Source organism: Cebus imitator, unplaced genomic scaffold (genome assembly GCF_001604975.1).
Source record: "Cebus imitator isolate Cc_AM_T3 unplaced genomic scaffold, Cebus_imitator-1.0 Scaffold18, whole genome shotgun sequence".
Classification (NCBI taxonomy): domain Eukaryota; kingdom Metazoa; phylum Chordata; class Mammalia; order Primates; family Cebidae; genus Cebus; species Cebus imitator.
This window is the reverse complement of record NW_016107333.1, coordinates 7256747-7273346: the sequence shown is the minus strand read 5'-3', so window position 1 is coordinate 7273346 and position 16600 is coordinate 7256747. Positions and strand designations below refer to the sequence as shown.

Genomic DNA, 16600 nt, shown 5'->3' with positions numbered 1-16600 from the left:
GTAGAGACGGGGTTTCACCGTGTTGACCAGGATGGTCTCGATCTCTTGACCTCATGATCCACCCGCCTCGGCCTCCCAAAGTGCTGGGATTACAGGCTTGAGCCACCACGCCCGGCCCTAGATTCATTATTCTTATACAGAAGTTTTATGTTTAGCGGTCAAATTGGTCATAGTTCTTCCGTCAGTCATTTACTTCTAATGGTCATCCCTCCTATGCTGTGCCAGTGGATACTCCTGGATCTTTATTGCTGCTCTTTTTCCATCTGTCCGGAATGTGCACCTGGGAACTAGAGAATTGGGGCGCCTTGTTTCCATCACCCCATTGCCTGTTCTTTCTCATCATTTGGTTCTTGGCTTAAAGATTACATACCTGTGGCCGGGAATGGTAGCTCATGCCTGTAGTCCCAGCACTTTGGGAGACCAAAGCAGGTAGATCGCTTGAGCCCAGGAGTTCATTTTTTTTTTTTATTATTCTTTTTGAGATGGAGTCTTGCCTTGTTGCCCAGGTTGGAGTGCAGTGGCCCGATCTCATATCACTGCAACCTCCACCTCCCGGGTTTAAGTGATTCTCCCACCTCAGCTTTCTGAGTAGCTGGGATGACAGGCATCTGCCACCACGCCTGGCTAATTTTTTTTGTATTTTTAGTAGAGATGGGGTTTCACCATGTTGGCCAGGCAGGTCTTGAACTTGTGACCTTGTGATCCCCCCGCCTTGGCCTCCCAAAGTGCTAGGATTACAGGCATGAGCCACCATGCCTGGCCATGAGCCCAGGAGTTCAAAACCAGCCCGGGCAACATGGCGAAACCCCATCTCTGCAAAAAATTAGCTGGGTTTGGTGGCACACCCTGATAGTTCCACCTGTTTGGGAGGCTGAAGTGGGAGGATCATTTGAACCTGGGAGGTCAAGGCTGCAGTGAGCCGTGATCACACCTCTGCACGCCTGGGTGACAGTGAAACCCTAGCTCAAAAAAAAAAAATTATATCTCCTCAGGAGTTCCTGACCACATTAGCCAGAGTAGCATCCCTTGCCCCACTGCCTAGTCCCTTTATCCTACAAGAATCTTGTTTACTTTTTTAAGTCTCTTTCACCAGAATGTGAGCTTCTTGAGGTCAGGGACCTCCTCAGTTGTGGTCACCAGTATACTCGGCTCTTCTGTCGACCTGCTATCTTGGGCAAAACCCTTCTCCTTTCCAAACCTGTTTCCTCATCAGTAACATGGAGATCATACTAATCGTGAATGAGAGTTTCAGAAAAGAGCATGTGTCTGAAAGCAATATATAACTCATAGTAGGTGCTGGGTAGAGAAATTATACCTGTGTGTCCTCCCATTCCTGATAGATGTATGTTTGCTTTATTTCTTTTTCTTTCTTCCTTTTTTTTTTTTTTTTTTGAGGAGTCCTGTTGGCCAGGCTGGAATGCAGTGGTGTGATCATGGCTCACTGCAGCCTTGACTTCCTTGACTCAAACAATCCTTCCACCTCAGCCTCCCAAGTAGTTGGGACTACAGGCACACGACATGATGCCTGGCTAATTTTTTTTCTCTTCTGTAAAGACAAGGTTTCACCATGTTGCCCAGGCTGGTCTCAGACTCCTGGGCTCAAGCAGTCTACCTGCTTCAGCCTCCCAAAGTGCTGGGATTACAGGCATGAGCCACTGCTCCTGGCCGTGTTTACTTTTGTTTGTTTGTTTGTTTTTGAGATGGAGTCTCGCTCTGTCACCAGGTTGGAGTAGGTGATCTTGGCTCACTGCAACCTCCACCTCCTGGGTTCAAGCAATCCTCCTACCTTAGCCTCCCGAGTAGCTGGGACTACAGGTGCATACCACCACACCTAGCTAATTTTTTGTATTTTTAGTAGAGATGGGGTTTCACCATGTTGGCCAGGCTGGTCTCAAACTTGTGACCTAAAGTGATCCGCCTGCCTCGGCCTTCCAAAGTTCTGGGATTACAGGCATGAGCCACCGCATCTGTCCCATGTTCACAGTTAGACAGCCAGATCTTGTGTCTGGTTCTCGTTAAATTTTGGATCTTAGCTCTTTTTCACACTGTGGAGTGTGAGGCCATGTCCCCCTCTTGTACCTAAAAAGATTGATTTCATGAAACATAGTTGCAGAAATGCTTTTTATTTGTTCCTTCAGTATTCATTGAGCCTATCCTCTGCAAGGTACTGGAGCTGTAAACTCTGGTCCGATTTCCTGGAAGGGTGCTTTGTGTCTGGAGGAGGAGATGAACATGACCTAAACAGTTGCACTGCATTGTGGTCAGTGCTGTGAAGGCTGGGGACCTTCACAGAAGCAGAGGGGCTGGTGTCAGAGAAGCCTCCTGGCGGGAGGCTCTGGAGCTGAGTTCAAAGGGTTGGGAGGTGGTTACATCAAACAATGACTGAAGGAGGGAAACTTGTTTCCTTCAGACCAGCGGCAGTACCCGGCAGGGCAGGGGTGGGAGGCTCCCGCAGGCTCTGTTTGCCCCCTGCTGTCCATTCTCCACACAGCACCCAGAGCCGTCCTTTGGAAACATCAGGTGTTGTCACTCTTTACCTCAAAACTTGACAGTGGCTCCAGAAATCATACCCAGTAAAAACCAAGATCATCACTTGGTCTGCCAGGCCGTCTGTGGCCTGGTCCCGGCTCCCAGCTGCCGCCCCTCCCCTGCTCCCTACTCTTCAGCCATACTGGCCCCATTGCTTTTCCTGAAAATGTGCCAGGCATTTGCCCACCCCAGGGCTTTTGTGCTTGCTCTTGGTGCTGTCTGGAACACTCCCTGGAAACCAGCATGGCTAACTTCCTCATTTCCTTCAAAAGTCTACTCACTATAGCCTTGGTGAGCCTTCTCTGATGATGTATTTCATATTGCATCAACCCTGCATTCCAGATCCCATTTCCCTGCTGACATTCATGTTTTACTTCTGTTTTGTTAATGTCCTACCCCCAACCCCCTCCCACAAATGTCAGTTTCATAACATGGGATTTTTTGTTATATTTTGTTCACTGCAGCATCCTCAGGCCTAGAACAATGTCTGGCACAAGGAAGGTTGCCGTGTAGTTACTGAATGAGTAGCAGTCTTAGCAAATTTCATCTTTTTCAGCCCCCCTCTCCAATCTCTGGGGGATATTTTGGACTTAGATTCTGACATTTTTGTTTTTACTTTTTTTCCCCTTTCTTTCAGGGTTGATTGCAGATTGATTGAGCTGTCCTAAATTGTCATCCAAGTTCTTACATATTCTTATTCTGACAACGTTGGGTGCATCAGAGCCCTGTATCATAGGCTTCAATTGGTTACATAGATGGGGGTTAAAATGTTTTTAAATAGAAACAATACAGTAGAATGAAAAGGACTGTTTTGAAAAAAAAAAAATGAAACCTTATCTATAATTCCTTGCTCTTAATGTGGCTCTTTTTTTTTATAATCTCCTCTAGCCTTTTGTTTTCTTGTGATTGCAGTCACCAAAGCACTTTATTTTTCATTTTGCTGTTTTCACTTAACATTATAATACACAGCTTTTGTGATGGTATAACATGGTCTAATCACCATTGGTAATATGTGTATTACATTCCTATTAGTGGATATTCCATAACTTACTTGGCCTGTTCCCTAATTGTTGGGCATTTTTAGTTCTTTCTGCATTATACTATTGCAAATGTCACTGTACTTTGGTACATGATGAATTTTCAGGATGGTGACCAGGGCAGACTGAGTACTGTATAGCAGTAACCACTGTTGTGCCCCACTCCTCCCCTTCAGAATAGCCCCTGCCACACAGTAGGAGCTCAGTGAGTGTGTTGACTGACATTGGATCTCATACACGTGCGACCCGCTACATTGTACTCTCATGTCCACAGAGCCCTGTCATCGTACCCAGGCTCCAGATCTTAGAGGCGTCAGGCTATTTGGCACTTTACAGGAGGAACTTGTTTACCCTTCCCTCCTGCATTCGAGAGTATTCTTCTGTCACAGGGGAGTGGGTGGCAGTGACTGGATTGTCAGCCTTGTGCCTTCCAGAAAAACAAGAATTCATTGTGCAGTCTCCACCCAGTGTTGAGGATTCCCCCTCCCAACTTGTTAGTCCCTGGGGGTGATGAACTGTTTTCTTTTGGTGAATGAAGCCTCTGTTTCTAACAACTCTCAGGCTTTGAGGGTCTTCTGACTGGATTCTAGACCAGTCTGGAGGGGCCACCTGAGATCAGGTGTACCTCAGGCCCAGTTTTCATCCACAGGAAGAGTTAGGCCTACTTCAGTGAAGCAGGCGTTTATCACACTCCCAACTCTGCAGACCTTTGTAGAGTCTCTACGAAATAGGCATAGTACCTAATGCATGTCCCAGAGAGGCACAGCTAGGGACTGGGGAGTCACAGGTAGGCAGACCCCATTGATTGGGGGATCAGGGCTTTGTGGAGGATGATGTCTTAGATGGTCTAAGACATCTGTTTGTTGGATTTCAGCAGAGAAGAGGCCTTGTGGGGTAAAAAGATGTGGGGACAGGGAGATGTGTCACAGAGCTAGAGAGTGGAGGGAAAGGTAGGACAGGTGGGAGGGACAGGCCTGGCATGGCAGAATGAGGACCCAAACTTCAACTGCCCCTCTGCTACAGATGCTGTGTGCAGGAGTAGCCCACCTGAGCATTTTCTGGGTAATCGAGATCAATGAGCCCCTTTCCGAGACATACTTCTTATAACTGCTGTGTATCATACTATCTCAGATGCCTGCTGAAGTCACTGAGTCTATCCTTATATGCTGTTTGGGCCACACCACAAATGACAAAGTTTTGTTGTCCTGTTAAGACACCACTCTGGGTTTTCTTAAATCATCGGAGTCCTGTCCCCAAGCTATGCCAAATATGTTATGTGAGTCATGGACGTGTATATACATGGGAATGGTGTTATATTCTGCTCCCCAACAGCTGAGGAGGGTGGGATAATAGTGCCTGGTGGGCAGAGCGCCAGGAGCAGCCTTGTCCCACGTAGGAATGTGAGTAGGGGTGTGAGTGGATGCTCTTGGGCACTGGTGGTGGCCGGAGGAGCACGTCAGATCAGCCTGGGGAGCTTTGAGGGGGTGCCAGGTGCCTGTATTACTTGTTTGTTGTTGGAAGACAAATGTGTGATTCATCTGCCTGGGGCATAAGGAAGTTAATCCTGCCTCTTGGCCTCTCCTAACCTTGGTCTGTTTTTCTGGTAGGCAGAAGTGGAGGAGACACTGAAGCGACTTCAGAGCCAGAAGGGAGTGCAGGGAATCATCGTGGTGAACACAGAAGGTACGCCCTCCCTTCCTCCTGCCATGACTCACTCCCAGGCAGGCCCAGGCCCAGAAGCAACCATAACAGCATAGCCCTTGCTATTTACTAAGCCCTTCATGAACCGAATCTTTTTTTTTTTTTTCTTTGAGGCAGAGTTTTGCTCTTGTTGCCCAGGCTGGAGTACAATGGCACAATCTCAGCTCACTGCAACCTCTGCCTCCTGGGTTCAAGTGTCTGTCCTGCCTCAGCCTCCCGAGTAGCTGGGATTACAGGCATGCACCACCACACCCGGCTACTTTTGTATTTTTAGTAGAGATAGGGGTTCGCCATGTTGGTTAGGCTATTCTCGAACTCCTGACCTCGTGATCCACCCACCTCAGTCTCCCAAAGTGCTGGGATTACAGGCTTGAGCCACCGTGCCCAGCTGAACCGGATCTAATAAGCCTTTTTAATTTTTAATACCTTCAGTGTTTTTTTTTTTTTTTTTTTATTTTAAGGCTAGTCAGGTGAAGCAGTGGGAGTGGAGAAGGGACAAAGAAATCAGTAACTGGTTGTGAGCAATTAGTGTAAACACTACTGCACTTGAACCAGCCACCTCCAGTGTCCTCACAAAGGGAAAGTCCACTCAGTCCTACCACCCTGACAGATCACACTCCAGTCTTCCGTGCTTACTCAGCCTTGTCCAGCACAGTTCCTGACGACCATAATCATAGTTGCTATCCTTTGGCATACATTTACACATGAGCTTTTTAAAATATTGCTTCATGGTTTATATAAGCAGATTTTTAAAGTGCCAGTGCAATGTTCATTAGCCCAGTTTTGTTGTTTCTACCTTTTAGTGAATCCATTAAGTGGGTATTACATACCCATTTGTGTTGATTCTGCTTCACTGGCTGGATAGTGCTCTAGTTCACTTCTCTACCTGCAGCTTCCCCGCCACAGCCCTTTCTGGGTGGGAATTTATATAGGTAGAAGGGTACAGATACTAATTTTCCCAGACTGCACTGGACAGGGAAGGAGCTAACATTTTTCACACACCCGCTCTGTGCCAGCCTTCTGGCTGATGCTCCACGTACTCTCTTATATTCCTTAAAGCAGCCCTGATGTGTGCATTTTGCAGTGAAGAAAACAGTCTAGAAATTTAAATTGATCTGCCTGCCATCATAGAGTCGAGATTTAAATCTAAGCCTGTCTGAGTGCGCTTGTGCGCTTTCTCCCACACCATGCTGTAAGGAACCAGAATGGCCCCCAGGCTGTCACGCACCAGGCAGCAGTAAGGACAGGGGCTCTGGAATCCAGCAGTTGTAAGTTTGAATCTTGCCTCTTCCCCTGACTAGCTTTGTGACCTTGCCCAAGTCGCTTAAGCCTGTAAATGGGGATAAAACTTATATCTACCTTAAAAGTTGAATAATAACTGAGAATGAACAGCATAAAGCAGCTAGTCACCATCCATATTGAGCTGTGAGGCGTTTGTTCATACAAACCCTGATTTACCTGATTGGGTTCCCCTGCTGGGTTGGGGGCATCCACATGCTTCATGCCGCTAGGCCACAGTGTTTCCCAAATGTATTCATGCTTTGAAATCACCTGGGGCTCCTGTTAAACATAACTTTCCAGGCTTCTGTACCAAAAAGTCTAATTTATTAGGGCCAAAGCAAGACCCAGGGAATCTGTGTGTTTACCAAGTGTCCCAGGAGATTCTTATGATCAGACAAGTTTAGAAAATTCTGCTTTAGGGGATAGATTCTAATCAGAGAGCTACAGGCCTAAGATTCACAGCAGTTCTGTCACCTTCCGAAGGCTTTCCCTTGGAGAGACTGCCTCTGATCATGTGTCCAGGGCCGTGTTCCTTAAACCTAGGGATCCTTTGCTCTCCCTGGAAGTAGAGGTAGAGGCTGGGGTTCCTGTCCTCCATTTCAGTCAGAGCACACACACTGAACCATCAGCTTGTGATTCTACATTGGTTTTAATTCGGGAAGGGGTTTGGCCAATTTAAAAACTACCTACTACTAAAAAAAAAAAACTACCCTACTACAGTTTACAAAAATAACGTAAACCAATTTATGTGAGGCTGGGAGGAGAGGAGTCCGCTGAGACACTGTTGCTGTTAGCAGCAGTGTGGCCAGTGAAGGAAGACAAGGGCCATGCCTGACTCACCTCTGTTCCTGTGTCATTCACCACAAGCTGCAGAGTCAGGTCAGTGAACATTAAGTGAACCAACCACAGTGAGTGTTGCCATCAGCTCCTTTGATTTGGAAATTCCGAAGGACTGTGTTCAAAGGAAATAATCCCAAAGGAAAAAGCCCAAAATTGTTGCAAGCATGTTAGATGCCATAATCAGTAGATTAATAATTATTATAATGGCTGGGTGTGGTGGCTCACACCTGCTCCCAGCACTTTGGGAGGCCTAGCCAGGAGGATCATTTGAGCCCAGGGGTTTAAGACCAGCCTGGGCAACATAGTAAGACCCCCTACTCCACAAAAAAATGAAAAATTAGGCAGTCGTGGTGGTGCACACTTGTAGTCCTAGCTACTCAGGATGCTGAGGCAGGAGGATTGCTTGAGCACGGGAGTTCAAGGCTGTAGGGAGCTCTGATTGCACTCCAGCCTGGGCAACAGAGCAAGACCTTGTCTCTTGAAAAAAAAATAAGTAATAATGGAGTGTGTAGGCCCTTCAGTGCCCAGCCCAGGGGCTGCTCCCACAGGCCAGGATTGACAAGCGGCCCTGTGGGTAGAGGTGATATAGAAGTACCTGTATCTGTCACGTGCCTGGTGCTCTGCTGGGCACAGTTTGATTACGTGTTTCTTGGCTGCCTCACAGGGTAAACATTATTGTGGCCACCTTTATGGACACACATGGACATCCCAAGAGGTCAGGCCATGCCCAGTCGCTGGACACCCCCACCCCACTGCAGCCCCAGTTCTCTAGCCCAGTGTATTCAGTGGGCTCTAATTTTTTCAGTGCTCTTAGAGAGCCTCTTATGCATGATGTCAGTCTAGGCGTTGTTTTGGAAAAGCAGAGTTCTCAGCAATTCCTACTTAAATCAAGCAGAATGAAGGCCATCAAGGGCAGCAAAGTAGAGGTGCTGTGTCTTTGGATAGAATGTCAATTTCCAGCTGGATGCAGTCACTCACACCTGTAATCCCAGCACTTTTGGAGGCTTAGGTGGCAGATCACCTGAGGTCAGGAGTTTGAGACCAGCCTGGCCAACATGGTGAAATCTCATCTCATCTCTACTAAAAATACAGTTACAAATACAAGTTAGTTGGACGTGGTGGCAAGCGCCTATAATCCCAGCCACTCGGGAGGCTGAGGCAGGGGAATCGCTTGAACCAGGGAAGGCGGAGGTTGCAGTTAGCCAAGATCGCGCTACTGCACTCCAGCCTGGGCAACAAAAGCAAGACCTTGTCTCAAAAAAAAAAAACAAAAAAACACCACAATGTTGATTTCCAAGTCAGCAGAGCCCTGGCAAACACAGAGCTAGACAGAGCATGTTCCCCAGCCCTGCCTAGTTCTGATTAAACTATGTGGTCATTTCATTCACAGGAGACCAGGAGCCTTTGGGACACTGTGGAGGCCGGACCAGGCCCCCTGCTCAGGCTGCTCCTGATCAGCTGGGTGGCCTGAGGCAACTCCTTTCCCCTCTTCAGCTCCCAACTGCCTCGAGTGCAGTGATGGTCCAGGGAATCTCTTTTGGGTACCTCTTGCTTCAAGACCTGAAAGACTTTTGTCACTAAGAGAGAAACCTGGGACTGGACATTTTGACTCCAAGGAAACAACCCCAGGGGACAGCAGCCCCAGCTGTGACCCCTAGGCTTCCACCCAGACCCGCAAAGGAGAGGTTCTCATTCTTGCCTTGAAACTGCCCCTAAAGCCAAGCCTTTTCACTGGGGAGATCTAGCCCCAGCTGCTTACCTTTTAGATACTAGTGAATGCTGCTTTTTTGTTTACTCATGGGACTAATCGCACCATACCTGAGAACATGGAATACAGAATGAGCCCACCTGGCTTTGAGTCCGGGCCCTACTTACTTAGCAGCTATGTGGTTCGGGCATAAGCCACTTTCTCTGTTCAGGTTTCTCATTTGTAAAATATAGATAATTCTGCCTTCCTCTAGGGGAAGTTTTTAGAATAGTGCCTGGCATAGAATGCCTATGAATGTCTCAGTAAGAGAGTGTGTGTGTGTGTGTGTGTGTGTGTGTGTGTGTGTGTGTGTGTCTTTAACATGTGTCCCATTCTCAGGGCACCCACATCAGTGTCTCGTTTACATCTCACAAAGTGACCCTGCAAGGCAAGGGTTTGCCCATTTTTCAGATGAGAAACCCAAAGCTGAAAGAGGTGTGGGAAACTGGCCAAGGTCACCCAGCTGTGGATGGGTGTGGTCAGAACCCAGGATCTGGGTTGGTCATACTTCCCGCTGATCCATGGGGCCTTTAAGCCCCCTGAAGCACAGATATTATTTTACAGATAAGGCAGTGGAGGCTCAGGAGGTTTTATCACTTGTTCAAGCCCGCATAGCTATGAAGGGGCAAAGCTGAGTGTAAGGTCAATTTGGGGCCCTGTTAATCTGGCCATAGCTACCCAGCCTAGGAATTGGCTAAAGGCAGTCATGAGACTGACCTGTTGGGTGCAAGAAACTGGCCCAATCTTGTTTTCTTAGGGCCCCAGGAATGCGATGGTGGGCAGAAGGGGGTCGTGGTGGCTCCTACCCCATTGCTGCCCCATCGTGGGTAGATTATAATGGATGCAATAATTACTGCCATCCTCAGGAAGTTTCACCTATAGAGAAGGCCTCACAGGGTCCTACCATGCACATTGTGGCCATCCAGGAGCCAGCAGAAGCTGTGGTGACCTGGTCATCTTGTCTCTTGCAGACAAGTGATGATGACAACCTGTTCCCCTGACTTCACTTGGCTCAAAAAGTCTCTGACTCACCTGCTTCTTTTGCCACCATGTCCTCTTCTGCCCACCCTTGCATTCCTCGTGCCCTAGGAGATCCGGCCAGTTTCTTTACCACCCAGCCGGTCAGCCTGATAACTAACTGCCTTTGGCCAACACCTAGGCTAAGCAGCTGTGGGCCAGATAAGCAGGGTCCTGGGCCCCAAAGCTGGCCACTTACATATGAGGAGCCTCTTGTGCCACATTCCTCAAGTGCCTGTCAGCTGGCAGGCTCTTGGGGCTCATGGATGGAACCTTCTGCTCATATGTCACAGCCAACTCACAGGTACCTGCTGGCCCAATTGAGCCACATTCCTTACCTCTGTGACAGTAGGCACTATCCAGTGAGTAAGGTCTATTTAATGGTTCATCTCAAGGACATAGTCCTCCAAACAAAAGGTTTGGTACACAGTGATGTTCATTGCCCAGATAATTACACTGGTAACACACCCACCCCCTAAGTAGCCAACAACAGAGGCTGGGGAGCTCTGTGGACTGCCCACTCAGTGGGCTCTTTGAAAGAGGTAACAGTGCTATTTACAAAGGGTCAACATATGTTTCATGTTTCTGTGTTTGTCATACACACATAGAAACATGCTTTAACTTGGGCACACAGTCATGTGGACAGTGTGTTTACAGCTGGACCCCAAGCCTCCCTTGGGTGGGAACGGTGATGGTTATATCCCAACACAAGTTGACTTTTTCTCTTCTACTTTTTGGTATTTAGAAATTTATAAGGCCAGGCGCGGTGACTCATGCCTATAATCCCAGAACTTTGGGAGGCCGGGGTGGGTGAATCACCTGAGGTCAGATGTTTGAGACCAGACTGGCAAACATGGTGAAACCTATCTCTACTAAAAATACAAAAATTAGCCAAGCATGGTGGCAGGCGCCTGTAATTGCTGCTACTCGGGAGGCTGAGGCAGGAGAATCGCTTGAACCTGGGAGGCAGAGATTGCACCACTGCACTCCAGCCTGGGCCACAGAGCAAGACTCTGTCTCAAAAAAAAAAAAAAGAAAAAGAAATTTGTAAAAGTGCTTCCTGGTTTGGGTTCTAAGCATTATGAAGAGTCTCCCTTAAAAAAAAAAAAAAAAAAACTTATTTTATTAGTTTTTTATTAAAAACCTTATTAGTTTTTTTAAAAACACTTTTTTTAATTAGTTTTTTAATCTGTGTCTCTGCTTGAGTTGGAGCTAGTCTCTCCTTTTACCGCTGGGAACCAGTCAGCCCTGGGAAAGGAACCCAGGAGTAAGCCAGCAGGCCTGTGTATGAATCCTGGCCCCACTCTGTGACTACTGACAGTTCGCCTCACTGCTCAGAGCCTCTTGGTGAATGATATGATGTTGCCACCCACAGAATAGTTCTAGGGCATGGTGCTGGCATGCTTTGGGTGCACAGCACCATGCCTGTCACATAGCAATCCCTCTGAGGATGGCAGCATTGACTGGTAACTGCTATTCCAGTTCTCTCCAGTTAGAGATGTGGGTGGGAGCTCAGCAGAAGGGGCTCTACATCCTCTCAGTCTCCGTCTGCTTTCCCCTCAGGCATTCCCATCAAGAGCACCATGGACAACCCCACCACCACCCAGTATGCCAGCCTCATGCACAGCTTCATCCTGAAGGCACGGAGCACCGTGCGTGAAATAGACCCCCAGAACGATCTCACCTTCCTTCGAATTCGCTCCAAGAAAAATGAGATTATGGTTGCACCAGGTAAGGGGTCTTCTGCCTCCCCATGTAGGAACAGACCTCACGGCACATTCTCTGGTTCATCAGGAGGCCTGGCACAGTGGTGTCTCTAGAAGATCCAAGCAGGGCCCAAGGAGTTGAAGGAATTGGGTTATTGCCTCACTGCCTAGCCGGACTCCTGGGGGAGATAGACACGTGAGCATCACGCGTGTCTCACTGCCTTGATAGGGGGAAATTCAAAGGCATTTGGGACATGGAAGAGGGTGTGACCAGGCCTGTTGAGCTGTCTTGTCTGCAAAGGCTTCCCAGAAGAGGGGACATTGGAGCTGAATCTTAAGGATACCAGAAGCAGTATGAGCAAGGTGGAGGGCAGAAAGCCACATTTGGAAGAATATTCAGTGATTCTGCTCCAAAATGTAAAAGTACTGTATCATTTTATCCTTGAAAACGTTCTCTGCCCACATGTTAAGGCCAGCCTGTCTTAGGCCCTTGCAGCCAGCTTTTCCTCCTGCACCAGAGCAGATGCTGTGTTTCTTTCACATGAAGTGCTTGCCTTGCATTTGGGGGCTGTGTGGTGCAACCAGTGCTGGTATTTTGGCCTTGGGATCATTCTCACGGTGAGGAGATGTTCATTCTGGCAGGGGCCCACAAGGATGGGAGCACAGGAGCAAACAACAGGGCCATGTCTCCTGCCTGGCCCCCTTGCTCTCACTCATGGACTGGGGTGGCAGACAGAGCCTCCAGGACCATCTTTGCATGGTTACTTTTTTCTCACTCTTGCTTTTTTTTTTGAGACGGGAGTCTCGCTTTGTCGCCAGGTGCCAGGCTGGAGTGCAGTGGCGTGATCTCGGCTCACTGCAACTTCTGCCTTCCGGGTTCAAACAATTCTCCTGCCTCAGCCTCCCGAGTAGCTGGGACTACAGGCGCACGCCACCACACCCAGCTAATTTTTGTATTTTTAGTACAGATGGGGTTTCACCATGTTGGCCAGGATGGTCTCCATCTCTTGACCTCGTGATCTGCCCACCTCGGCCTCCCAAAGTGCTGGCAGAAAGCCAGCATGAGCCACTGTGCCCAGCCTCACTCTTTCTTTTTTTTTTGGCTGAGCCACATAGTGGAGTGTGCATGTGTCACATATGCCTGTGATGGTGCACTTCCGCTGCAGTGCCGCTTATTGAGGGCATCAGGACGTGAGTGTGGAGGAGTGAGAGGTGAGACTTTGGTCCAGATTAGAGGGGATCACAAACACCTAATCCAGTTGCATGGACTTGATCTTGCAAGTAAGGGTTTTTAGGGCGGGAGGTGATAGGATTATGATTAGGGCCCAGATGAAGGAAGGCAGTGGGAGATCTAGGGACACAGAGTGCCCTGGGTGTGGGAACACAGACAGCGAGGAGGCTGGCCACAGAGTTCTGAAGTCATCTGATGGGAATCAGCAACTCCCCACAGCAGACCAGTGTAGGTCTGTCCCCAGGCCTGAAAGGATGGGAATAAAGAACTATAGAGCCCACAGTCACAGCAGCCCACAGTCTCCCTGGGACACTCCCTAGAGGGGTGGGGACAGAGCAAGTCAATCACAGAGAAGGGCATAAGGGTAACTCCAGAGTCGTTTACTACAAAATCATGCTGTCCGTTGTGTAATGCCTGATCCTTCAGGGAGAAAAGACTGTAAGAGGCCCAGAATCTTTTCCCAGGCCTGCCTCTCACAGGCATGACCTTGGGCAAGTTGCGGAACACTCCCAAATCCACATCTGTAAAATGTCAAGTAGGAAGTAGTAGACTGTGCTGTACTGATCTGAGCCACCCTGCCTGGTTGAGTGTGTTAGCCTGGGTTGGGGAAAAAAGCCTTGGAATCAGATTTGAACTGAAATCCTTCCCAGAATGTCATGTTGTGTGGCTGCAAAGTTTCACTCTCCTAAAAGTCAGGCTGGGAGGCCAGGTGTGGTGGCTCATGCCTGTAATCCCAACACTTGAGGAGGCTGAGGTGATCGGATTACGAGGTCAGTTCAAGACCATCCTGACCAACATGGTGAAACCCTGTCTCTACTAAAAATACAAAAATTAACCAGGCGTGGTCGCACGTGCCTGTAATCCCAGCTACTTGGGAGGCTGAGGCAGGATAATTGCTTGAACCTGGGAGGCAGAGATTGCACCACTGCACTCCAGCCTGGGCAACAGAGCAAGACTCCATCTCAAAAAAATAAAAAAGTCAGGCCAGGAGTGATCTTCTACTCACCCTGTGCACAGCAGACCTTGTGCTCCCCAGTGGCCCACTGGGATTTCAGGATGTGGGGGAAGGGGGCATATTATGTGATCTCCAAATCAGACAGATTCTCCACGGACAGTGTCCTTTGGCATAAAGCTCCTGAGAATGTCTCCTCTAGAAGGACAGCATCGTCCGAAAGCTTGTGGCCATTCAGGTCTCAAGTTGGCAGCAGTGGCATCTGCAGTTTGGCCCTGAGGACCCACAGGCATTCAGAACCCATGAGTGTGGTTGGTGCTTGAGTCCAGGATGGACAACTCCCAAAAAGGGGTTTCTCCTTGGGGTCCACAGGCCCTGAGGTCCCACAGCCTTGTCAGTGGAGGAGGATGAGGTGGCCTGTCTCTGGCCTTGGCAGAGCTCAGGTCCCGCTGTCTCCCTGCCGCACACGCGCAGCGCTATGCTGGAGGACGGTGGCGCGCTTATCTCGTCTTACAGAGCATCCTTCTTTGGATCACCTTATCTGCATTTTTAAGTCCCTCTCCTCCACTTGACAGTAAGTTTCATGAGGGCAGGGGCTTGTAAGCACATAGTAAGCATCTAACAAATATCCGTTGATTAAATAAATGAATGACTCTGTAAACCTCCCTCCATTGCTGACACCCCACTATTGGGGGTCAGAGGTGGGGTCAGCAGTGGGAATGAGGTCAGGGATGTCTTTGGGGTGTAATTTTAGGATGAAAGCCAGTAATTTCACACTTTGACATACCCACTTTTATGTGGACAAGAAAAAATAATTGGGTTTTGGTGCCAGAACTCCTGTGGTCAGGAGCTACCATGCAGAGCCTAGGAGGCACTGGGGCTGAATTGCCTTAGGATGACTGCGGAGCACAGGACCCAGGGCTGGCCACAGGCGTAGAGCTAGCCTGGCTACTGCTGGAGGTGCCTATATGAGACTGTAGTTAGCACCCTACACATCATGGGCAGCCTGGAGCAGCCTGGCCCAGGAGGAAGATATCCACGCCTTCCTACCCACCTGACCTGACTCCATCCGGCTGAGGAGCTGCTTCCCAGGCTGCAGACAGCAGCAGTGTTCCAGACAGACTGGCTTTCCACATGTGTGCTAAATTCACCCCACCCTGGCTGCCCAGGTGAACAGACTCTTTTTTCTTTTTTTTTTTTTTTTTTTTTTTTTGAGACAGAGTCTCTGTTGCCCAGGCTGGAGTGCAGTCACGCGATCATGGCTCACTTCAGCATCAACTGCAAAGGCCGAAGTGATTCTCCTCCCTCAGCCTCCCTCGTAGCTGGGACCACAGGCATATGCTGCCACATCCAGCTTTTTTTTTTTTTTTGAGATGGAGTTTCACTCTTGTTGTCCAAGCTGGAGTGCAGTGGTGCAATCTTGACTCAACGCAACCTCCGCCTCCTGGGTTCAAGCAATTCTCCTGCCTCAGCCTCCTGAGTACCTGGGATTACAGGCATGCAACACCACGCCCGGCTAATTTTGTATTTTTAGTAGAGACGGGGTTTCTCCACGTTGGCCAGGCTGGTCTTGAACTCTTGACCTCAGGTGATCTGCCCACCTCAGCCTCCCAAAGTACTGGGATTACAGGCGTGAGCCACTGCGCCCGACCACTTTCTTTTTTATCGTAGAGACAGTCTCACTATGTTGGCCAGGCTGATCTCAAACTCCTGAGCTCAAGTCATTCTCCCACGTCGGGCTCTCAAAGTGCTGGAATTATAGGCGCGAGCTACCATGCCCGGCCAAGACATTTTAACACAAATTTTGTTAGCCGGCATGGTGGCACCCATATTCCCAGCTACTTGGGGGGCTAAGGCAGAAGGATTACTTGAACCTGGACAGCTGAGGCAGCAGTGAGCCATGATCACGCCACACACTCTAGCCTGGGAGACAGCGAGACTCTGTCTCAAAAAACAAACAAAACAGACTTCTGGTTTTTACTTATTAACTTCACTAATTTTTTTTTGTTTTCTGAGACGGAGTCTTGCCCCGTCACCCAGGCTAGAGTGATCTTGGCTCACTGCAACCTCGGCCTCCCAGGTTCAAGCAATTATGCTGCCTCAGCCTGCTGAGTAGCTCGGATTACAGGCGCACGCCACCACACCTGGCTAATTTTTTGTATCTTTAGTAAAGACAGCATTTCATCATGCTGGCCAGGCTGGTCTCAAACTCCTGACCTCGTGATCTGCCCACCTCGGCCTCTTAAAGTGCTAGGATTACAGGCATGAGCCACCTTGCCTGGCTGACTTCACTAATATTAAAGCTGAGGTAACTAACTCAGCCTACACAACCTTTAACACACTACCTCTCACAAAGCACTTCAAGTGGTATTATTGGATTTAGGGCTTGATAATATGGAATAAAAGACACTGATAGTACTGATTGTGCCTATTTTTATCAGTGGCTTGTTTATTATTTCTGTTTTTATTAGTGATTATGAAACTGCTAGTCATTTAGTTTCTTCCCAGTTGCAATAGCCCATCTTCCTGGGAAGAACAAAGCTTTTTTTTTTTTTTTTT

At 48.6% G+C, this 16600-nt stretch overlaps 1 protein-coding gene across 1 annotated transcript in view; it reads left to right on the top strand.

The window, feature by feature from the left end:
• DYNLRB1 (dynein light chain roadblock-type 1) overlaps positions 1–16600 on the top strand; it is a 22754-nt gene that overhangs the window by 3490 nt on the left and 2664 nt on the right. Inside the window, exons 2-3 of the mRNA XM_017513940.2 lie at positions 5174–5249; positions 11716–11883. Of these exons, the coding sequence (XP_017369429.1) occupies positions 5174–5249; positions 11716–11883 (244 nt within the window). The remainder of the gene's footprint in view (positions 1–5173; positions 5250–11715; positions 11884–16600) is intronic.